General features: G+C 29.3%; 1 protein-coding gene across 1 annotated transcript; it reads left to right on the top strand.

Annotated features, from left to right (window-relative positions):
• The first annotated feature begins 142 nt into the window (after nucleotides 1–142).
• Nucleotides 143–27140, top strand: sei (seizure). Its single transcript, XM_065513940.1, has 14 exons — nucleotides 143–214; nucleotides 287–1409; nucleotides 1476–1719; nucleotides 4257–4438; nucleotides 17485–17639; nucleotides 22065–22185; nucleotides 22299–22419; nucleotides 22504–22622; nucleotides 22973–23163; nucleotides 23268–23410; nucleotides 26320–26513; nucleotides 26582–26676; nucleotides 26792–26919; nucleotides 27005–27140. Exons 2-14 carry the CDS (start codon nucleotides 315–317, stop codon nucleotides 27013–27015), a joined length of 2799 nt encoding a protein of 932 aa, XP_065370012.1. The 5' UTR covers nucleotides 143–214; nucleotides 287–314; the 3' UTR covers nucleotides 27016–27140.
• The last annotated feature ends 538 nt before the right edge of the window (nucleotides 27141–27678 follow it).

The raw sequence follows: 27678 nt of genomic DNA, 5'->3' as shown, positions 1-27678 counted from the left end.
TTTTCATTCAATGGTGGGTGAAGGAAGACAAGAAAAGAAAACTTTGTGTGGTAGTGAAAATTTTGTCTAAAAAATCTAATTAAATAATTAAAATTGACTTGAAAATTATTAAAAATCTATTAAGTAAGTTGTAGATAACTCAGTGGAAATGAAATAATAACTGTTTTCGGCAATAATAAATGAACGAGACAAATTGGCATACTTTTAGGCTGATGTAATATGCAGTTCTTGAATTTTCATCGGGTTTTATTTAATAATAGTGTATCTCTTCGTATTTATTTTTCAGATGCATTATAGTGTAGTAGTACAACATTATGTCACAAAAATCTTGCATAGAACTTAATGAGATACGTAAATTGGACGAAATTCTACGTCAGTGTGAGATTTACGTATCAAAGAACAAACAGACACCTCTACTAGAGACACGTAAAAAGAAATTTGCTCATCAGATTTTAACCTCTACCAAGCTGCAAAAATTTGTGGAACGCGAACTCTTCTCCTTAATGTGCACCGCCAACAAAATGAACAAGAAAAGCATATTTGTTTCCGACATCCTAATGAACTCCAATCTGTTGTCGTACAAAGATGAAAATGGCAAATATTTCTTACGTAACAATTTTCAAAAGACACCGAATAACTTTCGAATGTACCACAAGATAGTGCGTTCGAATATCGAGGACGACGAGGATGAGTTTATGTATCGCAAGTGTGCTAAAAAGGAAATTTCGCAAAATTGTTTGGAAAACATAAAAAATTGTCTGCATGAGAATCTAAAGCAGGGCAAGAAATATGGCTCCAATACTTATGAAGCCATACAGCATAAGCGGAAACAACAATTAAGCAAACAACACCATGAACAACAACATGAGCAACAACAACAACAACAGCATCAGAAGCAGCAGCTGCAGCGCGCGCAGCAACAACAACATCATCAGATGACCTCCCAAGCCCCACGTACGGCAACCTCCATTGGTCATTCGCATTTACCACCATTGGAAAACTGTACCATGAAAACGATGAAGCCACCACCAATGGAAACAGTTGTCGGTGTTGGTCCCGGTATATCCTGTAATAAATGTGAAAAACAACGCCACAAAGCGGTACTAATACAGACCGGTTCCGACAATGTTAGTGAAAAAAGTCGAAAATTCCATAAAACGGAGGCTCCGTATGCCAGCAGAGATCATGGTTTCTCGAAATCTATAGCTCAAAGTAGCTGTCAAACCACTCCCGAGGAAAAAAGAAAAAATCTCAACAACAACAGCAATAGTCGCTATAAATTCTCATCGCAAATATTTGGACGCAAACTTTCATCGAAGCATGTAAGCGAACATGGAGAGGATACACTAGATAAGGAGGCTTTGCTAAGTCCAAAAATTGAGATCAAATTTCCGGATCCTGTTGAAACGGTAAGAGCACAATATGAGATAAACGACTCCATAATACATTTCTTCTCATTTTGTTTTTATTGTTAGGTATTATCGCTGGGAGCAAATGTTTTACCCGAACAGAAAAATATGACTGCTAAAACTCATCGTTGGACTATTTTACATTATTCCCCATTCAAGGCTGTCTGGGATTGGATCATTTTGATTTTGGTTATGTATACAGCAATATTTACACCATACGTAGCTGCATTTTTATTGGGTGAACAAGATTATCAGAGACGTACCAATAAGTATATTAACAGTGATCCTATAGTTATTGTGGATCTTATAGGTAATTGGAACAAAGTGCAAAGAAAATCAATTCAATTCAAAACAAAACAAAATTTAAGCAATTCAAATATTTATATACAAAACATCTGTATCAGCAAATATCAAATGATTCGCATAAAATAACCAATTGTGTCATAATGAATGGAATAATTATTAATGCCAACAATGACAAATATGCATTTTTTAACGATTTTCTCACGTTTCTATTGAATGTAAAAGAATAAAATCCGAATGTTTTTTTTTGAAGCAAAGACTATTTTCCTAAAATTCTGTGGTTCTGAATTGAGGTTCTAATATCCCGGAATTTTTCCATTCACGGGAATCTTTTAATTCTAAAAATTAAAAAAAAAATCAGTCAAATTTCAATAATGAACTTATGTATGTATATCACGAATTCAATAAGATATCTAAAATAAATTGACCAAGGGTGTTCCGATTTTTATCATATTTATGTGCTGTTTTTCTATAGCGAATGAGCGTTTTGAGTGGACGTTTTACATGTATTTTGTTTTTGTTACAATAACAAAACACATGTTAAATTTCCACTCAAAGTACTCGTTCGCTATAGAAAAACAGCACATTAAGCAACGTTTCCCGGAACGAAAACAACTTCAAGTAGGTTGTTGTCGGTGCTGTAGGAACGAAATTATTTTAATTATTTTTTTATTTCAAATTTAAAGAAAATCAAAATGAATAATAAAAATAAATTTTCTTTATTGGAAGAGGAAAAAATAATAGATTTTGTCCATGATACAATAATTGTAGAAGGTAGAATCACTAGGGAGAGTTTTCAATATTTAGCCCTATAAAGTCAAACTTTGATTTTGATTTTTTTCATATTTTTTTATATTTTCTTTTGTTTGACGTTACAAGAATTGTATAATTGAGAATTAATTTTCTACTGGGTGTACCTTATGTTGTTGTATCATGGATTTTGTCAAAAATAATGAAATTAAAAAATAATTTCGTTTCTGTTTTATGCCGCAACGCACCCAACTGAAACGAAAACAATTCAGAAACGAGACGGTGACGAACACCAACGTTTCGGTTTTCGTTATCAGAGCCGATTACGGTATATGCGGAAACCCAGCTTTATTAAACACACATTCTTTAGAGTTATTGGGACATTTAGAAGAAAACTTATAAAGAAATTCCCGGGAAAATTTTCCAGATTAGTGGAACCTTATCCTGAACAAAACAATTTACTACCGATTTTATAAAAAAAAACAAATATTTTGTTATATTTAGTAAAGTTGTTTTGGTAAAAAGCTACAGAATTACAATAAAAAAAAAACTATTCTTCACTTTACGATCTTCATCAGGCTATATATGTATCTTCGCTTCAAAGATGTAATTTTAAATACTCAATACGAAATTTCAAAATTATTTTCACTGAAAAGAAAATACTAAATACGTGAGAGAATTTCTGATAAATTGGTACAACAAAAATTTCGCAAATTTAGCAAAAATGAATATGAAATTCTACAATTCGTGTTAAACAGAAATGAAATACATAAATATTTTATATAAATGAATGGAAAAAATTAAAAGTTTTGGTTGGATAAGGATTTGGAGAATACTGCAAATAAAAACAAAAAAAAAACATAATTTCTATGAATGTATGCGATGAATTGGTAAACCAAAAATTATTAATTAATACTTCAATTGAGCACAAAAACTAAAATTGGTAACGAACGAAATCAAGGTGTATTATGTTTCTATCATGTCAAATGATCACTTTCCCGCGGTGGACTTCGTATTGAGAATAATGAATAAACGAGTTAGTCTATTTTTGTGAAATGATGTGGCCTTTCGAATGCGACTATCAAAATTCACTTCCATCAAAACATACACAATTTTAGACTAATTTTGTGCAATATGCTTTTATATTATAATAGTATTTAATATGTAAAATACATACTACATAACTGACGAATTTTGCCTATTCTTCTGATCCTTAAAATCCATACATATACTTTATGGGGTCTCTGATACCTAATTCAAAATATTTTTTTAAAAATAACCACGTTATTGATTGTCAAAACAAAATGCCACCAAACATTACACTCGCACTCACACCCAGGCCCTGTAGAATGTCAAAAATGTTTCTTCAATGGGGTAGTAGGGTGGTGGTGTAATCGAATGGCAATTTCTTTTGACAATTAAGGCGGCTTGAACGCGCTCATTATACAAAAGCTGTACGCCGAGGTAAGAGAGTAAAATGCTACTACTTAACAAACAACATACATACTTAATTGCCTAAGAAAACTTGGTAAATAATAATTAAACTTAAAACACCACTGCTGAACTTATTTCTTTCTTATTATTATTATTATTATTGAGTACATTATTTTTCTTATTTTTTTTTTTTTTTTTTTTTTCAAAGTACACAAAATTGTAATTGTCGCTGTTGTACTTGTACACATTCCTCACTCCTATAAAACAAAAAATTTGAAAAGAAAGTACTATTCTAAATACTTGTAAATGAAAAGTTTCCTGGCTAATATTTCCGTTAAAATTACCTTTCCATTTTTGTAGTTGATGTCACATTTATTGTTGATATATTAATAAATTTCCGTACTACTTTTGTTAATGGGCAAGATGAAGTCGTCTCGCATCCGGGTCGCATAGCAGTCCACTATTTGAGTGGTTGGTTCTTAATCGATTTGGTAGCGGCCATACCATTTGACTTACTCTTGGTAGGCAGTGATACGGACGAGGTAAGTTGTACAAGTTTTTCTTTAAACATTTTTATTTTAAATTGTTATTTTTTGAATTTGAATTTATGTTTTTGTTTTATATTTAGTACCTACAGAATTAAAACAAAACAAAAGCATAGTAAACTATTATTATTTATTTTTTGAATTTTTGTTCTATATTAATTGTAATAATTTTTTTTTTTTATTATTTGATTTTCTTTAATTTCAATTATTATTTTCTAGTTCATCATTAGCCAAGTTCTTATTTTATAAAATGCTATATTAACAAATATTTATCCATTTAGAAATTCCGTATTACATGAATAAGAAGGATTTGATTTGTTTTGTGTACAGTGGGTTAGAATTTTGTTTCATTATTGGAATCTCCTCAAGGGAATGTAGCAAATTGGTTTAACATATAGTAAAACAAATCATTTAAAAGTCACGTTGACAAGTTTTTTGTTATTTGAAAGTACTTAGAATCATGTAGAACTAGCTAGCCATAGATCACAACTAGATAGGTAACTGAGAGCCAAAAACCTATGTCTGCTGTCAAAAATCTAATTGATGAGAATGTATTGCCATGTATTTTGTTATTCTATCACACATACATATGTATGTGCGAAAAGAGAGACATATTGTTTTCTCTCCTTCCGCTCTATGCATTTATTTTATGTAAGTAGATAGCAAGGTAGAATCAATTTCAAAAATATTTTTGTGAAATAATTTTATAAATAAATAATGACAATCCTCTCTAATAATTTTCCACAAAGCTTCTCCATCTTACTCGGTTTACTGCTGTTGTTTTCGCGCCTTCCCACGTAACATTGCATTGTCTTAGTTCTTTTAGTATCGTGCGTTTCCAGGTGTTATCGGTCGAATACGGCTTCTTGAACCTTGAGGAATCCACTCTAGCGCCATCATAGTAAAGGCTGGTTTAGCCGACTGTTGATGGAATGTAACCGTAATGTTGACTTAACGTAACACTTTAGTGCGATTAAAAATATGTAACACGATCCACCTCCATTTTCTGCGTTTGATTTGTTTCTGTATGAGTTCCACATTGGGCCGTGTTGGGCCAGAATATTCTGCATATAATTCTGAGGCAGTTATTGATGAATACCTGTAATCTCGATATTAGCCAGGTTTCACTTTCGTACAAGAAAGTAGACTTTTCACATTGAATGCATTGAATATTCTGACTTGGTTCGTCATGGATATTTTCGAGTTTCTCCATACTGAATGCAGTCGTCCGAATGCCGCATTGTTAATTCTCATGACTTTGGGTTTTCTTGATATTTATCTCAAGTCCAACATTACGCTCCAATCTTTCAAGATCTTGTAAATTGGTTTGCATGTTGGATAATCCAAATCCTCGAGTTGGCGTTAGAGACTCTATATAATTACTCTTCACTCTAAACATGTATCAAAAGAGTTGAAGTGAAAATGTCATCCTTGTTTTACTCCAGCGTTAGTATGAAATGGTTGACTGATGTTCCTGTTGTGAAGAACTGAGAGTTCTGTATCCTCGATTATTTTCTTGGGTACTCCTTTCCTACTCAATGCTTTCCATATTGCAGTTCGTCTGATGGTATCAAAGGCTTTCTTTAAGTCTATGAACAGTAGATATAGGGAGGTACGCCATTCTATAGATTGCTCCATTATAATGCGTAGAGCAGCTTCCATTTGGCCTGAAACCTGCTTGTTCATTTCGCAGATTGTTCACTATTTTGTTTTGGATTCTTCCCTGTACTATGACTACCAGTATTTCAAAGCTGTGGTTTCAAAGTCAGCCCGTAGAATTTCGGCTGATATTTTATACTTCTTAATTTTAAGATGGCATCTTTTATCTCAGTTGCATGATATTCTCAAGATATTTTCTGCAGGACAGCTATTGTTTCTTTCGTTGTCTTCAGTAGCTTCATATACATACGATGACGTTACTAATTTCTTCGATATGCTCTCTCCATTTTAGCCTCTGTGCATCATTGTTTGTTAGTAGTGCGCCACTGCGATCAGCGATTGCTTGGCTCCTGTTACACCTTCGATTAGTGGGACCATGCTTATTAAGCTGCTTAAAAAATTGTTTTATTTTTAAATTTGAAAATCATTATTTATCCCTGCAAAATATTTCGCTAGATTTACATATAAATACACTTAAATATGCTATTCCAAACACTTTGAAATTTGCTAGAATGTTGAACAAAAATATTTGCTTTTATATATATAAAATCACAATTGCTTAAAGCATTTTTCAGCATCACAAACATTATTAAATACTCATCTCCTCACCCCTGCGCTTCTATGTCAGGAAGCTTCATATTTAGGAAAATATACTGAAATATGTACTAGTTTTTCTTGAAGTGATTCCAATATGACTCGACTACCCACTGTAAGTTCTTTTTGTGTTGTTCTTCTTTTACATTTTTTTTATTGTACTTATTATTTTTTGGTCCGATTACTGCAATATTTTTAATTTTTGAGATTTGAAAACCAAAACCAAAAAAAAAAACAAGGAAAATCGGTCACTGTCAAGCCTACGTAAGTTGAATTCTTTTCTTAATTTGATTTCTTAATTGAAAAACCAAGATTTTTTTAAAATTGGCTTTAAACGACTCTAAGCCTTTTCATGACGTTCATTCTATAAATTATAACGAAACAAAAAGAAATATTTACAAAAATTAAAGTTTAATGTTGTTGTTGTTGTTTTATTTTTACGTCTTTCATAATATTGAGCCTTACTATTGTAAAACGTGTCTACTTTCTCTCGCAGTGTTAAATTTTAAGCTCCATTTTTTACACCCCCTCCTCTGTTCTATTTTTTTTGTTCTGTTTTTCTTTCGTTTTCATTTTAGTCAGTTAAACTCTAAATAAAAAAAAATATGGCGGCCGAAGAATAACTAATTGACAAAGTAGTAGGTAGCTGGCATTAAAAATAAATAAAAACTTTAAAATCTTCTTCCTTTTAAATAATACACTTAGAAAAAAAATATCAAAAAAAAAAACAAACAATGTGTTTAAACTTTAAAGCCAAGTGTAAACGTTAAAATTTCATTTTATGTGTGTTTGTTGTTTTGTTTTTGTTTATCGTTTATCGTTCGTTTTCTTTTTTTACGTTCAGTAGAAAAACTTTGTTTTTTTTTTACTTTACTTTCATTTTGTTTTACAATAGTTGGTTTGATATCATTTCTCAACTTGAATTTATTGTTTAATTTCTTGTGCAAAATTGTTAGAATCGATCAGAAATATATACCCACATATATATTAATTAATTAATCTACATTGTTTTCTATCCAATTATAATGGTTCGAAAGGAAAATTGTCATCAGTTATGGAAAATTCCAGACATCGTATAGGCTTTATCTTTCTATTAACATAAATAGTTACCAACTTTAAGGCTGAACTTAGCCTGTTGCATCCCTTAATAATGGCTGGAGTTTATTATAAGTTGAATTAATTTCACTTCGACCCATAATAATGTGGGTTGTAGGTCTGGAATTTTTAAAATCTGGAGTTTCGACACATCTATTTTCAATAAAAATCAAAATGAGTTTAAAAAATTGTATTATCGATTTTTCCAAAAAAAATTAAAAAAAATGAAACTATTTTAAGTTTTCGAGAGATCGAAAAAATCGTAACACATGAATTCTCTTACAACTTTATTCACAAGCATTAATTGGATTTTTTAATCATCTCAGTTATTCTGACAAAGTCCAGAATGCTCTAATGCTAGAAGTTCTTGCTATTACTGTCGAATATGCTCAACAGATCGTTTTTTTTTGTAAAATACCTCCTTTTTGACATTTTGTAAAATACCTCCTGAAACAAATCCAACAAAGTCCCCGGAACTATTTCCAGTGACATGAATTTTGACATTTTAAATCATAGAAATCCGCGCACAAATGGCTAAGATATAAGCAAACACCCACGACTACGTCGATTTTTATCCAAAAGTTATCCTTTGAAACCTTCCAGATATCATATGTGACAAATAATACTCAACCCTGTCAGAAATACATTCTGAATTGTCTGTAGTAGAGGAGTCATCCAAATCGATCCATAAATGGTATAGATAAGCAAAAAGTGGTTTAAAAAAATTGAAATTTTTCATATTCCACCTCTCATTACAAGGGCGCGACAATGAGTCCATGACTTTTTGAATGAAACACAGGTTTTTTTGATAAAAAAATCATACCCAAGTGATCATTCAAAATAGAAACCACTGAGCCATGTGTTTTTATACTCTTCACCTTCGTGAAAACGGTATATATAAGTTTGTCATTCCGTTTGTAATTTCCACAATATAATTTTCCAACCCTATAAAGTATATATATTCTGGATCCCTATAGATAGCGGAGTCGATTAAGCATTTCCTAAGCCCCCAAATAACTTACATACACGATTCATACATCAATATCTCCGGCATTCTTCCGGCTCGGTTGCTATTTAAAATCGAGAAAATCGGTCCACAAATGGCTGAGATATACAGCCCAATTATGAATAAAAATTCCCCGGGAGTTTTACCTCTTTTCACATTTTTCCTATTCAAACTCAATGGGAAAAAACTCCCGGGGAACAAACTCCCGCCGAATTTTTTATTCATAATTGGGCTGATAAGGAAAAAACCATGACAACCTCGATTTTCGACCTATATCTGCATTACTAAGTCATTAGTATAGACAATATGGATATCTAATGATAGATATTTCAAAGACCTTTTACAACGACGTATGGGTCAAAATCGGAAAAAATATTTTTTAACCCGAATTTTTTTTCAACAAAATATTTTTTTTGCTAAATATTTAAAAAAAAATTTTAAATTTAAACAATTTAAAAACAATTCGAAAAAAATTTTTTTCCAAAAAATTAAAAAAACAACTTTGGGAAAAAAATAAATTTTGTTTACCTAAAAATATTCAAAATTTTTATTTTGAAGTATAATTTGGTGAAGGTTATATAAGATTCGGCACAGCCAAATATAGCTCTCTTACTTGTTTTTTAATTGTTTCGGGTGTAGAGACATAAACAAGAACGTTCGGCATCTTCCAAAATACTATGTTACCATTGCGATTTATGGTGCAGTGGTCCCAATGTATTTATCAAGCTTTGTCTTGGTTTGAGTGATTATTTTTTTCCGCAAAATCTAATATCGTGTGCTCTTATTAAATGTTTTCATTTTCTCCTCAAGTTTCGCTTCAGTCTACTATCAATGGCTGTCAAACACAAAGTAAATGACGCACGCAGCTTGTTCAAATTTTGACGGGAGTCAACTGCCTGTTGATAGGAGCAATTATATATTTAAATCAAATTAAAAATTTGGATAGATTCTGGAAACACATTTTTAACTCGACTATAGCCAACACATTAAGCTTTAATTTAATGTATAATACGACTCTGTATGTGTCGTATCACAACTAGAGTATTCAAAAATCGAAACAGGGAATTCCCGAATTTTTTGTCGGGAAATTTCGGAAATTTCTTTTCTTTTTAAAGTTACAATATTTATCTAATGATTTCATTATATCCATAGAAATCCGATCATATAAATCTTTTGCAGTATGAATGTTTTAAATACTGTAAATGCGAGCATATAAAATTCTTGACAATATCTAAAATTAATTGTTAAAGTGTCGGGTAATTCCCGAGAAATATTTAGTTGCCATATTTATTAATTGATTGGTGAAATAGGAAAGAAAGCTTAAATACAAAACAAGAACTTTTGAAAATTACGATCCAATTTTCCTCCATTCAAATATTCTTATTTAATGTGAATTTTGATACCATTTAACGGATAGATAACACTGTGAGACATGACGTATGACAAAATTTTCTATTTTTGAAATTGTTTAACGAACAAATTAATTCAATTCATAAATTGTTTTACAGGCATTATCAAAATAATGGTCTCTTGCATGTTTGTTTTTCATAGTTTTTTCATATAAAATACTAATAATAATAATAATAATAATATATTATAAATAAATATTTACGTTAGGCCTGGTAGTATATTTCCGATTTTACTCGTTTTTACTCTAAATATAATAGACTACACCTTAAAAAATATTTAAAAAAAAAACATTTTTGTTGGTAGAATTTCACTTTTCAAAAACAAAATTAAAAAAAAAATAAAATTAAAAGCTAGTTTGTGTATTTATTATATTCCTAAATTGTAAACCATAATTAAAACTTTGTTCAACACTTTTAAATCAAAATTAAAATTTTCTATACATTTTCATTATGCTAAATTGGAGGGATCTCAATTCTATTAGAATCAAAGAAACCGTTCATTCATACACATAAATATTTTGTTCGAAATTGGCAAAAAAAATTACTTTCGTTTAATTTAAATTTTGATTTGATTAAAAAATTTTAGCATTTCTTTTCTTACACTCAAACCCACCCAACTCCACTTACCACGTCCACCCACCTTTATTCATTTAAGTTCATAACAATTTTCTTCTTATTTTACAAAAAAAAAAAAATAATAAAAATAAATAAAACAATTAAATTTTTATCTTAAAAAAAAAACTATTTTATATTTAATTCAGAATTTAATTTTAACAAAAATATTTTACAGCTTGGCTTGGATAATGAAGAGGTATTAAAAGCCAGTTTCTACTTTTTTAAAAAACAAAAAAACTTTAATATTCCACTACATACACGATTTATTTTACGTTTTTTTTTTCCTTTAAAATTTTCAATAATTTTTACTACTACTTTGCAAGAATATAAATATACTATAAATAAATTTAATGTCAATACTTTTGTTTTCCTAACTGAATAATAAGTATCTATCTGTATGTAATTGAGAGGGCATTTTTTTAGGTGGTAGTTACAACTAATTTGTCTTTTTTTTTTTTGTTCAAATTCGATCTGAAATCTATTCAAGCAATACGCATATTTTTGTTTCTCCTAAACTAAAAATGAAATTTGAAAATTAACAACTTGTAAGTATTAGAAAATCTGGCCAGATCTTGTATTGCCTGTAAATACAACAAATACTACTACAACTACTACTTTACATTTGTATTACAATTTTACCAATAACCAATAATGCACTTTATCAAATTCTAAATGAATTGTACTTCTACAAACTTTGGCACTTGTACTATAAATACTTAAATACTTCTTAATCAATACAACAATTGTTATTTTCTTTTAATTTCATGAAATACACACAATGCTTTTTACCCCAATAACTAATATGTAATAAGAACTAACTACAGATATGGACGGAAAATATATTTACATATATGAAAAAGAATTCTTAATTCATTTTCTAAACTTTATTTTTATTTTACTTTTAGTTTAATAAACAATTTAGAGCATTTTATCTTTTTGTTACACATTTTTCTCTTTACTTTTTTACATTTTATTATTATTACATATTTTTGTTTGAATGGCTTGAAATTTAGGCATTTTAAAATAATTCTCGCTAATTTTTCCTTTTTAAAACTTTCTATACTTACTAATAAATACTTTCTTTCAGTAATTTAGCCTAAATTATAAACCTCTTTAGGAGTTTAAAGATTTTTAAAATACAATCAAGCGTAAACTAATAAAAAGGTAACGTTATTTATGTAAAGATACATATTTTGGCGACAGCGATATTACGTATAATTTCGGTTACGTTAAGTAGTCAAGTCTATTTCAACGTCATTAATCCTCATCTCACCCTTGTGTGGTAAACCACACTAAATAAAACTTTTTTATACACATTAATTTATTCAAAAATAGTTTTTGATATAGAGTTATTTCAAAAGTGACGTTTCTTAACCACTTGTGTCGTTTTCCACACATATGTAATTTTATGTATTTTGCTTTGAAATAAACCAATAAATACTTTCTTTCAGTAATTTAACCTAAATTATAAAACTCTGTATGAGTTTAAAGAATTTTAAAATACGAACAAGCGTAAACTAATATTTTGGCGACAACGATATTTCGTATAATTTCGGTTACGTTAATTAATCTAGTTTAAAGGAAAGTTTTGTAATTTGCTATTTACATATTTCAAGGTCATTAATCTTCATCTTACACTTGTGTGTTAAACCACACAAAATTAAACTTTTTTTATATATTAAAACACAAATTGATAAGCGATGTTCATAAAAACGCATTAATTTATTCAAAAACTGTTTTTGATCTCGAGATATTTCAAAAAGGACGTTCTTACCCACTTGTGTAGTTTTCCACACATAAGTAATTCTATGTAAAGCCGGAAAATATGCTGTTTCTGCCCAAAAGCTTTCTTACTCATACTGAAATGTTTGTGTAAAGTGTGTTGAAGATAAACTAATTTTTTAATGATGGTAAATCATGATTTTTACCACATAAAAAATTATGTTGCTAGTGTAAAATACATAGACATATTGTATGTGTGGAAAACAACACACAAGGATAAACAACGTTAGTTTTTTTGTGGGTGAGATGAGTGTTAAAGAAAATATGAATGCGAAAACATGAAAAATAATGCAGTAATATTCGGATTTACAAGTTTTAAAAGAAAAACATAAAATATTTTCTTTAAAAGCCGCAAATCTGGTAAATACTGAAACTAAGCTTGTATTATTAATTCAAATGCTCATCAAAATTAATTGAAAAACATCTATCACATGATCATAGGTAATTATTCTGTGATGTGTGCAATGCTTCGCGATCATATTGTGAATGAGCAATTCCTTCACATGAGTTCCACAATTATAATTTAAGAGAAACATATTATAGAATATGATACATAATTCGTTATCATCCCAATAATTACTGAAATCATTTAACGATTGCAGCGACCATATTAGTGTGAAACAAGATTTAATTTTCCAACCACATACTGTGGGGATTTCAAAAAAGTGGAATTTCTAAACGGATCGTAATAGTCGAGATATTCGTATTTGAAAGTGAAATGCAAAAAATGGAATTAGTTTTCAATTTACAACCTTTAGTATGATTTGTCACGCGAAATATATAAGAAAGAGCAGACAAACGTTTTTATGCTTATAATTATATATTTGGTCAATTCACAAGGTCTCTTATCAGTCATAATGTTCTAATATATCACGACTCGGCGGCTCGGCTTAACCGACTCTTAGGCATTCGACGCAGGTCTCTGCTAGTTGGTTACGATAACACAATAAACATAGTATGATTTTAGGACATACTTATTTTGCTTGAAAAGCAATACATTGTGAAATTTTAGGACATTATGACAATATGACATGATAAGAGACTTTGTGAATGGACCAATTATATTTTAAGGGAGCTTTTAACACAAACTAATTATTAAAATTCATTAGCCAGAATAGAATTAGATTGTGTAAGTTGTTAGTTAGCCATTAACTTATGATTTACATAAAAATGTTCAGTCATTTAATTAAATGATCGCGGAGTACTGATAACAAATAATAGTTAGTCATAGTTCCCATATAAGGCCCACTTCCAAAAATCACTTTAACGTGCAAAAAATCTCTTAAAAATGTTGGTATCCACAAAGAATTCAACAGAAATATATTTCATATAGACATAAATCACACGACCTAATTTCATGGAGATCGGTCCATAATTGGTTGTGGCTGCCACTTCCGGAAGTTACACAGAAAAAATTATATTTCAATACACACATTTATCCCATATTGGTTTCAATTATTTCATAATTAAATCAAATATTCATTTGCTCAAAAACAAAATTTCATGATATTTTCTATTGAATTTTGAGTTTTGAATTTGATTATTTTGACAATTGAATACACAATTTTCGTTATTGGTTGAATTTCAATTACAAAAATTATTGAATAGATAATTTTCGTAATTGAAACACAAAAAATAACAAAAATGTGTTTTCAATTACGAAAATTATCTGTTCAATAATTTTTGTATTTGAAATTCAACCAATAACGAAAATTGTATATTCAATTGTCAAAATTATCAAATTGAAAACTCAAAATTCAATAGAAAATATCAAGAAATTTTGTTTTTGAGCAAATGAATACTTAATTTAATTATGAAATAATTGAAACCAGTTCAATATGTGATAAATATTTGAATTGAAACGGTTTAAGAAATAGTTTTTTTCTGTGTAGTCATGAGAAAAAAAAAATTATGAAATTTTAAATGAAAAATTATTTGTTCATATACTCAGCTGTAAATACCTTCACATAGAACAATTTGAGTGTTTTTCAACTGATCTTGGGCAACTTTCCGTAGCCCCCAGTTAACTTATATACATGATTCATGCATCAATATATCCGCTATAGACCCGGTTTAAAATCGAGAAAATCGGCCAACAAATGACTGAGATATAAGGAAAAACTCATAACAACCTCGATTTTTGGCCTATTTTTTTGTTATCTGGATTACTAAGTCCTTAATATGGACAATATGGATATCTAATGATAGATATTTCAAAGACCTTTGCAGCGGTCATAGTAAGTCGGACCTACAATGGTCCGAATTACGGGAAAGTAATTTTTAAACTAATTTTTTTTTTCACCAACAATTTTTTTCACTAATAAATTAAAAAAAATTTTGAAAAACAAATTATAAATTCAATTTTTTCCAATAACATTTTTCACTAATAAATAAAAAAATATATTAAAAAAGTTTTGAAATTTTTTTTACCTAAAAATATTTGAAATATGTATTTTAAAGTATAATTTGGTGAAGGGTATATAAGATTTGGAATATAGCTCTCTTAAGGCCCAACTATAATATGCATAAGCTAGCTTAAGTTAATGTCAAAACCGAACGAAAAGTCCGTCAAATGCTTAAGAAAATTCGAAGAAACTTTTAGGTGGCCATAATGTACTTACGTGCATTCAAAATAATTTAGCCCCATTTGCACATTTATGTGCAACACGTAATTAAAAACAATCGTATTTCTTATTATTTTATGAAATAATAAATTAATAAATTAATTTTCTTCATCCTTTTCTTTTTTTCTTTATTTTCTTTGTATAAAATAAACAAACTTACGGAATGTGCGACCAGCTTCGCTCATTGCTTAAGCAAATAAAATTTGACGATACTTGACGAAACTCTCTTAAGTACATTATAGTTTGTCACATTCGTTTTATACATATGTATTCGCACAGTGGCTTAAGCTGACTTAAACTATTGTATGCATATTATAGTTGGGCCTTTATTTGTTTCAGTTGTAGTTGAGATATTCATGGAATTGCCCATATGTAAAAAATAAATACTAAAGATTAAATGTCATTAATAGTAGCTAACAGCAAGAAAAGCTACATATATTTTCAGCTTTAAAACCAATTTTCTAAAATTTTAATATACACAGAGAAAACAGATTCGTTTTCCTTAGTGAACGAATTTTACAGTTGTGGATACAAAATATTAGAAGGGGTAACAAAAGTTTGGTTGCCACAATCGAAATTCTTCTTTAGCAACTGACTTTCTGTAGATAGAACCGCGAAAATTCAATGTGTGCAACCGAATCATTCGATTGGCAACAAATTCGTTTGCTATCACCAATCTGTTTTCTCTGTGTAATATTAGAAAAACTCATTTGTTAATGAACATATTTATTTTCGGTTACGGTGAACCTATTCGTGAAAATGTTCATATTTATTACCATTTATTTTGGAATAGGCCTTATCGTGAAATGTAACTTTTCTATTCTAGTGTCCATAAATGTAAATTTACCAAAAAAAAACAAATATTTCTTCTTTTTCTATAAGATTTAAAATGTGAAAACTTGAGAAATGTTCCTTCCATGAGCATGTCGGTAATTCCGATGAGGTGCACGTTATAAATGACAATTATTTAGTTTTATTTTACTTTTTCTTTTATTTGTATTATTGCAGTTTTAATTATTTCAAATCAAATATGTATGATTAAATGTTTATATTTTTATTTTCATTTCATTTCATATCTGTAACTGTATCTCTATCCGTATCTGTATTGTATGGAAAAATATGCATACATATCTACCAAGTTATACGATTTCCTAATATGTAGGTTTCTAACACCTAAGCAATTTATTTACTATTAAATACTACCCAAAATCTTTTACTGATTATCCATTTTCAAAACTATTTATCTATACATAAGAACTGGTTGTAGGCAAATCTCAATATTCTTTCAAAACAAAACAAACAAAAATCAAAAAGAAAAAGAGAGAAAAACTTTTTTCGATAGTTATAAAAAAAGTTTTAAAATTAAAATTAAAAAAAAAATAATGGAATTGGTTGGTTGGATGGATGTTTAAATTGTATTGTAAGAAGACATCGGCGCTTTTTATGAATTCTTATACATTTTGCAGGTCTTGCTTGTCAAACAAACATTCACATTAATAAGGATGATTATATTTATTCAAACATTGGCAATTCGGTTCGTATATTTTGAAAATAACAAACAATATTTAGAACAGAAAACTACATACTTATAAAAAAAATAAAAAATACAAAAATACAAATATCTACAATGATTTTTGACAAATTAAACATAACAATATTTGAAAAAGAACGTTTCATTTTAACGACTTGTTGTGTCTGTGTCATGAAAAGATTTAGTGTCGTTTTTATTCCGAAACCTTGTTTTTGTGTATGTGTATTTAGTTGATTATGTGTTTTTTTTTTGAATTTTTTTGTTTTTTTTTAAAAAACAATTTTAGTTTTTGTATAATTTATGTATATTTTTTCCAATGTTTAGATGCTTTTTAAAAATTTTCAGTTATTTTTTACACACATTTTAGAAAAGAAAAATTTAATTAATTATTTTAGTAAACATACTAACTAACTATATAATAATAATAATGGATCAATTTGAAACCAAAATTTATGTTTAGCAAACACTAGGTAACAAAAAACAAAACAAAGATTTTATATAGAAACTAGTATATAGAATGTTAAAAATAAATAAATAACTACATGAATGCTGAGATGAGCTTTTATTTTATATAAAAATATTTAAATACATACAATATTATTACTTATTAATTATATACATAAATATTTATGAATATATAGATTAGGATTTTTTTTAAAAAAAAGAATACTTACAAGATGATTTTATATACAAGAAACTAATATTCAATATTTGATTTCATTTCCCAGACTACAACACTGATTGGTTTATTGAAAACAGCACGGCTGTTGCGTTTGGTAAGAGTTGCCCGTAAAATCGATCGTTATTCGGAATATGGTGCTGCGGTGTTGGTATTACTGATGGCTACCTTTGTTCTAATTGCCCATTGGTTGGCTTGTATATGGTAATGTGGTTTTATTCTAATACATTTATGCTTCATAGTTATTTTATTGCAAAGCCTCACTTTCAAAATTTGTAACTGTCATACTCTGAAATTTAAGTTTTGAAATGTTTTCTGATAAAATTTACATACATACATAATATTTGTATATATTTATTTTCTTTTGCCAATAAATATTAATAATACGCTTGAAACATATGTAATTGTAAATATATCGTATGCTTCCCCTTAATCCTTAGGAAAAATATATAAAAAACAATCAAATTTAATTACAGAGAACAAATTCTTTCAGAATTACAGAGTCTGACAGTTAACATTTGTTTGTTGTAAGTTGGGGCTTTTCAATTTTTTTAACAATACTTACATTAACATTGTTGTCGTAATTATTGTTTTTTCTTACAGTGTATTTTTTTTTCGTATTTTTAACATTTCCTTAGAGATTTTTCTTGCATCAAATTAATCCGTATTATTAGCGCTTGTTAATTTTCATCCATATGTATTTGTTTTTTAATTTCATCAAATTTGTTTAAATCTAGAAATGTGGTTCTCAAACTTCTATATCGAACTGAAACAGAAAATAATTTACAAATTTACATCCAAGCCCACCTCAAAGTATTCGTGGATGATGCTTTCAATACAGACATTTCAGAAAGTATTTCTGACAGATTTTATTTGTAGTTCTTTGCGGTTTCTGAGAACATCCAAAACTAAATTTTTCTGTACATATTTTGGCCAAAAAATCAAGTTTTGAGTTTTTGCTTATATCTCAGACTTCTATAGGATGATTATGTGGATTTTCAATATCAATACCTTCACCATATCATACTTTAAAATAAAAATGTTAAATATTTTTAGGTAAACAAAATTAAAATTTTTAATTTTTAGCGAAAAAAATTGTATGTCAAAAAAATTTGATTCCAATTTTTGTTTAATTTAAAAAAAAATAATTTTTTAAATTTATTTGTGAAAAAAAAAAAATTTTTGGTGGAAAAAAAATCGGGTTAAAAAATATTTTTCCCGATTTTGAGCCATTGTAGTTTCGACTTACTATGGTGTTATATACGCCGTTTCAAAGGTCTTTGAAATATCTATTATTGGATATCCATATTGTCTATATTAATGACTTAATAATCCAGATATACATATGTAGATCACAAATAGGTCAAAAATGAGATGTCCTGGTTTTTTCCTTATATCTCAGCCATTTATGGGCCGACTGTCTCGACGGAAAGGACATGGCTATATCGAATTCGCTATCTATAACGATACATTGTGGGGTCGCAAATAAAAAATGTATAAATTACAAACGGAATGCCAAACTTAATACCCTTGCCACTCATGGTGAAGGGCAATAAACACTTCCAAAAATAATAAATCATATTTTACTGATTTCTGTTGAGAGTATGACGTTCGAGAACCACTGATCTAGAATGTTTATAGATGTTTATCAATGTATAAATTAAATTTAAGAGAAAAAACGGTCTGACTTTTTATCTATAAAGGAACATCTTACAAAAGATGTTCAATAACTTTATATGTAAAAAGCGGATAATGACAAAAGGTTGTTTGATAAGTCCAATTTATTGAATCAATAATGTTTCAATAAAGTTGACGCTATATCGTTTAAAATGTTTTAACATTTATGTAGAAATGTTATTGAAAATATAAAACAGACACTGGCATAATAAAATTTTAGTATTATGATATGCGTTAAATGTACTTTAGATTAAAATACATGAAGTGATCTGATAACTTCAGATCTGTTTGCGCAAAACAGTTTAGGGAAAGAACTGTCAAAATATTTCTTTCCCAAGTTATGTAATTTTGCAGCAATACATTTCCGAATATTAGATATTTTAAAACTTAAAAACATTTTCCCTTATATTGACATCAAACCTTCGAAGGAATTAATTCGTAATTCTATTTTCAAAATCCAATTAAATTGTATTTCTTAACCATTCCATTAAGGCATTATTTACGATTTAATTCATAGGCTTAATTCCTTAGTATCTCAAACGTATTGAATTCATTCATTTAAGAATTCATTCTTTATAGCATTAATTCCTTATTGAATCGATTAAGTTTTCTTTAATTCAAATCCATTACAAAATGGCTTAATAAAGTTTATTGAACGATTGAAATTGTCTTCAATTAAAATCTGTTACAAATATACAATAAGAAACAATTTTTAACCTTTTGTTACCCTATGTCTATAGCTGTTGTCATGATAAACGTCAAAATGGTTGTCAAGATAAAAAATTATCAGGTGTAGTCTCCATTTATTAGTATTATTGCTTCGTTGTGACAAAATTGTTAGTGCTTTTGCTCAGACAACTTTGTCTTGACAACAAACGCCATTATTTGTTATGATAAATATTTGTCTAGTATAGACACGGGTTAATGATTAAAAACAAAAAAAATGAATTTATAATAATTTAACCATTCAAAAGTTTAATGAATTTTAGTATGAATTAATTTCATTATGAATGAAATCTATCCAAATAAAGCCTTTGACTAAAGATAAAGAATTTGTTGTTGATGGAAATGGTGTTATGGAATGAATTGCTGACATTTTTTAATTCTGAATTAAGATTTTTGTGAAATATGCTTTAATTAATTCGATGTTCTGTTATTAAAATAAATATTTCGAAAAAAATAAGAAAATTATAAGATTTCACATAGAAAGTGTGCTACTTCAAATACTATGTATTAAAAGGCAAATGTTTAGTTAAATAAACATAGATCGGAAACTCTCCTGTCAAAGTCCTAACTTAGTTGTCAAGAAACTAAGTGGTGATAATGTATTAGTAAAAAAAACTATCCCAGCAGTTCTAGGAGATTGTCCCTAACTAGTGATTTTACCTATCATTTAGAGTGAAATTAGTTACATAACTAGCCACGTGACTAGTTATTTTAACACGCATTTCCCAAGCAGGGCGTCAATTGACACTTTTGGATTACAATGAGACTGCCTGATAACTGGTCCCAAGTAGTCAACGCATTTGATTCACATACTGGTTACATAGAGTCGGTTATATTATTAGCTACCTAAATGGTTACTTCATCAGCTACATTAAGTACTAGTTATTTTAACATGTTCGTGTGGAAGCGGAAGATAATTATTTATCTTCGACCTCAAATAGCCAGTTAAAAAACATTTCATAGACAGTCCAATAGCCGATTGCTTGTAAACAAACCTTTCTCCGATTATTTCTGTTGGGTAAACTAACTGTTTCTAAAGTTTAAATTGACATTACATGGGATGTCAGTATACTTAAGTAAAAAAGAAATTAAACTGTATGAGAATTATATCAACATAATTTGTATAAAACAAGTTTTTACGAATTACTCACAATACGTTTAAAGTGACTACACTCTAGATTACTTAGAGACACTTAAGTGACAATTGACTTCAAGTCAGATTATATGGGATGTATAAAGTAACTAATTGACTTATCCCTACACTACAAAGTGCTCAACGTGTCAAATAATCCGAAATATATCAATTGTAGTTAGCCAAGTGATCAGACATTAGGGAATATTACTTGACAGCTGTATATTTCTGTATGGTTAAATGGTTTTAAATTGTCTCAATTCATTTTTGTCTATGAATTGTTTCTACGAATAGAAAATTCATTAACATTTCTATAAAATAACTATTGAAAAAGCATAAACCGTAAACTATTTTTTAAGGACTCGTCAAACAACCTCTTTTGCATCAAGATCAAAAAGATCTTCATTATTAAATCCAATCCAATTGAATCTAATTATTTGCTTTTGATGGAAAATATACATAATTTAGTTGAATAATGGAAATACTTATGTATGTATCTACGATTTCTTTTCCACTTTGGAACACATATATGGTGAAAATTTTCATTAATTTTTTCCAAAAATCATAATATTAGATTTTTATAAAGTGCATTTAAAAAATCTAAATGTGATTGCATATGGACAAGCAGTTTTCGGTTTTAGTATCATCTTATACTATACTAACTATACAATATTTGGAGCCGCTGAATATATTTTTGAATTCTAAATTGTTTGCCTGCGTTAAAGATAAAAACTTGGACCAGCTTAATCCCCTCCTAAAATAAAAATGTCTTATGTTATTAAAAAAATGTTTGTTATTGAATGTTTGCGCTATTTTGTTTTTTTTTATGGAATGCTCAGTGAATGAAACGCTGTTAAAATGTTGCTTAAAGAAAAAAAATAAAACTGATATATAAAATCATGCGTGTTAATATGTTTTGATTAAAAATACATATGTACTATACGTTACAATATTCTAGTGCTGTTTTGTTATAAATTTGTTATAAATACATAGTGTCTAAATAATATATATCGTTTCTATCCGGTTAACGGAGTAATCAAAAAAGTCATATCGTTCACGAGGCTGCTGTTTGTATAATAATTTCCCTATTTTAGGTATGCTCTTGGTAATGCTGAACGTATAATGTTATCAAAAAATATAGGCTGGTTACATACTTTGGGAAATGATATTGACGAACCCTATTTTGAAAATAAAACCGGTGGTCCTTCTATCAAGGTAAACGAAAGATACAAGAAAAAGTGAAATTGAAATTGATATTTGGAATGTAGTGGAGGGGTAGTGGCTGTGGCAGTTTGTTTGTTAACGGAAAACATTTTTACATTTTACAGTCCCGGTATATAACCGCGCTATATTTTACATTTACATCCTTAACCTCGGTGGGATTCGGTAATGTGGCTCCAAATACAGATGCAGAGAAAATTTTTACAATATGTGTTATGTTGGTGGGATGTAAGTTAACTTTTTGTATTAACTTTTTGTAACCGTATACGAATCCATCCATGTATTAGCATTTATTGAATATACTAATTTCAGCCTTAATGTATGCTAGTATTTTCGGTAATGTTTCGGCCATTATACAACGATTGTATTCGGGTACAGCCCGCTATCATACACAAATGTTAAGAGTGCGAGAGTTTATAAGATTTCATCAGGTATTACAAAATAAACAGTCAAATCCTGGCTATAACGTTCACAAATATACAATGATATTGAACATTTATGTGTTTTAACATGCAAAGAGATCAATTAGAAAAATCCAAAACGTTATAGTCAAGTTTCGCTGTAAATCTGTTGATATCCTATAATAGTGATGGTTATGTGACATGAATACAAACACAATAAAACGCGTTTTTATTTTTAAACTTTTTATTTTCAACTTTCGATGATATAGTTAAACAGATTGTGTTTACGCTCTAAATTCAGGTCACATATCCAGCTCTATTGTACATTTTCGTTTTCTTCTTATGTTTGTGCTGATAAAAATCGAAAATACTTTCTCTAGATACCCAATCCTTTAAGGCAACGCCTAGAAGAATATTTCCAACATGCCTGGAACTATACGAATGGCATTGATATGAATTCGGTTTTAAAGGGCTTCCCGGAATGCCTACAGGCTGATATTTGTTTACATTTGAATCGTAAATTGTTACAAAATTGTCCTGCGTTTTCCGGTGCTAGTCCTGGTTGTCTAAGGTACATAAATACATACATACTCATAAATATATGCTGATTTGATTTGAGCTCTCTATTTATGGAATTTATGAAAACAAAATTAACTTTGAATCTTTGAATTCTAGAGCGCTATCATTAAAATTCAAAACTACACATGCGCCGCCCGGTGATGTTTTGGTGCATAAAGGAGATGTCTTGACCTCATTGTTTTTCATAGCCAGAGGATCAATTGAAATTCAAAGGGAGAATACCACTATTATTATATTGGGTAAGTACAAACTTATTATACATATTTCCTTAAAAATAAATATCAACTCACTTTTCTTTAGACATCGGGAAACTGACTCTAAATAAAGCTCTGAATAAAATTTCATCCTCACTTAGAACAACAAGTCCCTCGGTATGGGGAATGATTCAGAAACACTGACAGAAATTTTTATTTTAAAATATTGTATGAAAATCACTCAGTTTTTTTAATAATTTTTGAGTGTTTTTTGAACAAAAATTTGAAAATTGTTTTCTCTTCGTGCTTGGGATTATAATCATAGATAAATACACATAGATCGGACACTCTCCTGTCAACTCAGTTGTCAAAAACCTAAGTGGTGAGAATGTATTAGTAAAAAAAACTATGTGAAAACAAAAACAACACTCGTATGTGTAACTTTTTTGAGTAATTTATTTGTTTGTAGTTTCCGCTCTATGTATATTTTCTTTATCATAGATAAATTCACATAGATGAGAAACACTCCTGTCAAAGACCTAACTCAGTTGTCAAAATCCTATGTGAAAGCTAAAACATCATTCGTTTTTTGAGTATGTTTTTTGTTTGAGTTTTTTCTACTTTCCGCTCAATGTTTCTCTGTGGTTTAATCATAGTTTAATCATACTCTGTTACAAAGTGAAGCGTATCCCAGAGATAGCGTTCTGTATCGATCGACAAAAATAGTTGTCGGACGGGGCACGATCTGGACTATAAAACGGGTGAGGCAGAACTTCTCAACCACTTTATTCTAAATAGTTTTTAACAGGTATTGCAACATGTGGCCGAGCGATGTCATGATGGAATATTACGCTTCAAACGAATCAGTTGCGTTCGATACAGGTTCGGTGTGATGGTCTTGCCAGATTTAAGCAGCCCATAATAGATAGGACCCTTTTGTTCCCACCAAATACAGAACATTATCTTACCGCCATGGATATTTGTCATTGGTGTCGATTCGGCTGGTTGGCCGGGCATCACGTACGATCTCTTACACTTCGGGTTATCGCTAGTAATGATTCGGTACAAACATGATTTTCTTTTATAGAGTTCAAGCATCATTTCAGACACACAAAAATCGTCTTTCAAGGCCTCGCTTCAATTCGTATGGTATCCAATTTCCAACTTCAAACGTTTTAAAATTGCTGCTTGAGTAGCTCCCAATGATTTTTCAAGCTCTTGTTAAGTTTGACAACAATCTTCATGGCCTGGGAGATCATCGGTGTCAAAATTACCACTTCTGAACCGAACAAACCATCTCTCGCACGTTGAAACCGATGGAACACATTCACCATAAGCACTGGTGAGCAATCTAGGTGCTTCAGCGGCTCTTTTTTCAAATTAAAGAAATAAAGCAAAACTTCCCGCATATGACGCTTTGCCACTTAGATTTTAGACAACTGAGTTAGGTCTTTGACAGGAATGTTTTCGATCTATCGGTATTTATCTATGGTTATAATAACGATAACTTGTCCCTCGTTTTTGGGGAAAGATTCGAACACTCGGAGAGAAAATTTATTTTAAATCTGTTTATGATAATCACTCAGTTTTCAAATAATTTTTGAGGTTATTTTTGGATTATCATTTTTGAACCAATTCAAATAATTAATAATCGTCAATATTTATCCACTTCGTGAAAAGTACGTGATTTACCTCAATTATGTTTAATACTTTATGTTATAATGTGGAAATAATAAATATTTTGTATAAATATTGTTTAAAAACTGATGACAAACACTTTAACAAAATTTACACAAATAAGATTATAATTACTTCAAAGATGTTAATTGAACGTTTTTTTTTAATAATATACTAATATAGTAGGGTCCTAGAATTAGTATATTTGATTAAAAAACACGTTCCATAAATATTATAGAAAATCATTAACCCTTACCGCATCGATCCTAAAGTTTGGTGATTTATTTAAAGGGAGGAATTTAAATAAATATGTTTAAATGCATTCCATAAAACTAGTCCCAATATTACAAAAGGGTCGCATTTCTCAGCTCTCAAAAACGAACGACAGAACATGTCGCTTCATCATCCTAAAGTTTGGTGATTTATTTAAAGGGAGGAATTTAAATAAATATGTTTAAATGCATTCCATAAAACTAGTCCCAATATTACAAAAGGGTCGCTTTTCTCAGCTCTCAAAAGCGAACGACAGAACATGTCGCTTCATCTGTATTTAGGGGTGTTGGAAATATTGTAGAATCAGACGTTCTTGATGTTCTGGGCATGAGAATACAATGTGATGTCCACTGGTCTAAACATATTTTTCAAGTGTCGAAAGAAGCATTCAAGTCTCGGATTTCTAAAACGGTGTAGGAATTACTTCACTACATCTGATCTCCCACTATTAACACCACCTATATCCGACCGAAAATGGAATACAACTCACATGTATGGGCCGGTGCTTCAAAGTCCATTTCGGAGCTTTTCGACTGCGTACAGGAGAGGGCGAAGGTGATTATTGGTGACAGTAGGGTATCCAACTCTATTGATTCGCTACAGCACCGAAGCAATGTCGGCAGCGTTTCACTTTTCTATCTGATTAAATTAGGGAACTCCTGATACCCACAGATTTTTACATAATATATTCACGTGTTTCATCAAGAACACATCCCTTTGTGTTCTATTGGCCAGTTGACTGCCCAATACACTACAGGGAAAATTCGTTCTTTAGCCGTACTGTATGTATGTGGAACAAACTTCCCGATGTAGTGTTTCCTGTCATTTTCACATCGAATGTCCATAAACACTACTCCTTCTTTCCTCTCTCCCATAACCTAGCTTCGCAATCTCCAAACTACATATATTTGAAACAATTCTACAAATATTCATTCTTCATTAAATGTTTGAGTGAAATATGCGTACTTTTTACAATAATTCATTTATTTTGCTTATACTTGCAGGTAAAGATGATATATTTGGTGAGAATCCTTGTATTTATCCGAATATTGGCAAATCAAATGCAAATGTACGTGCCTTGACCTATTGTGATTTGCATAAAATTCATCGAGACGATCTATTGGATGTGCTGCACTTGTATCCCGAATTCTTCGATAGTTTTGTCAATAATCTAGACATTACATACGTCATGAGAGATGTAAGTTGCCAACAGTCATGTAATTAAATATTTATTAATATTTCTATGGAATTCATTTCAATTCACAGGAATACACATCTGGCGTTGATGTGAAACATAAATATTTACGAGTGAAATCGATGGATAAAGAACGCAGTAACAGTGATATGAACTCAATAAGAATGTAAGAGATTCTATGGATGTGTGTGCAAAAATTACACATTCTTCTACTCATTTTCAATTTAACGTTATTTGTTTGTGAAAAAATTTAATATAAATTTTCTGTTCATGTCTTTCAGTGTGGGTCTTCAATTTAAGACCAACAATAAATCATTCGTGCGTGATGGTGCACAAAAAGATACACCCGATGTTAATTTCTATGTGGGCAAAGATAGTAATAATTACAAATATGGAGCACCCAAAAGTGGTAAATACATTATTTGTATACAAATACTTATTACAAATACATTAACTATTTTTAATATTAATTATTTTTCTTTTTCGTTTTCTAGATTACTTTTAATTTTAAAGTGCTTAACTAGGTTTTACATAAGTAAATATGGGTAAACATATTGTAATAATTAAGTGAAATATACTACTCCTCGTAAATAATTCAATAAATTTTAAAATTAATGGCTCAATTAGTATGAAAGCATATTATGAAATAATGAATGAAAGAAAGGAAACATTAAAATTTTAATTCAAATCTTTTAATATGAGGCGACAATAGTTAGATGAAAAAAAAAACAAATAATTTTTATTCGTTAAACTTTTTAAAATTAAAATTTTACAAATTGTTTAATTGAAATTGAACCCACTCTTTTTATGTATTAAAGTTTTTTATTTAAGTTTATTAAAGTTAATTACATATTTAAATACTCATATTGTGCAATAAATCTTAATATAAATATTTTTATTAATAATCAGAATATGTACACATGATGGTTTTTAATTTCAAAGTCAATTACTTGCAATAAAACGGTAAGTTACAATACTTTAAATTTAAAACCTTGTATTAAACGTTTATTTTTTTACACACACAAAAAAATACAATAGATAAATAACAACAACAAAAAAATAATAATTTCAATTTTTATTTGACTTTAATCAATTTAGTTTTTGCACACCGTATGAAATGAATACTTGTTGATTTTGCCAGTACATGCAATTAATATTTCAAATATGT

This window comes from Calliphora vicina, chromosome 5 (assembly GCF_958450345.1).
Source record: "Calliphora vicina chromosome 5, idCalVici1.1, whole genome shotgun sequence".
Classification (NCBI taxonomy): Eukaryota; Metazoa; Arthropoda; class Insecta; order Diptera; family Calliphoridae; genus Calliphora; species Calliphora vicina.
This window is presented reverse-complemented; position numbering and strand designations above follow the sequence as displayed.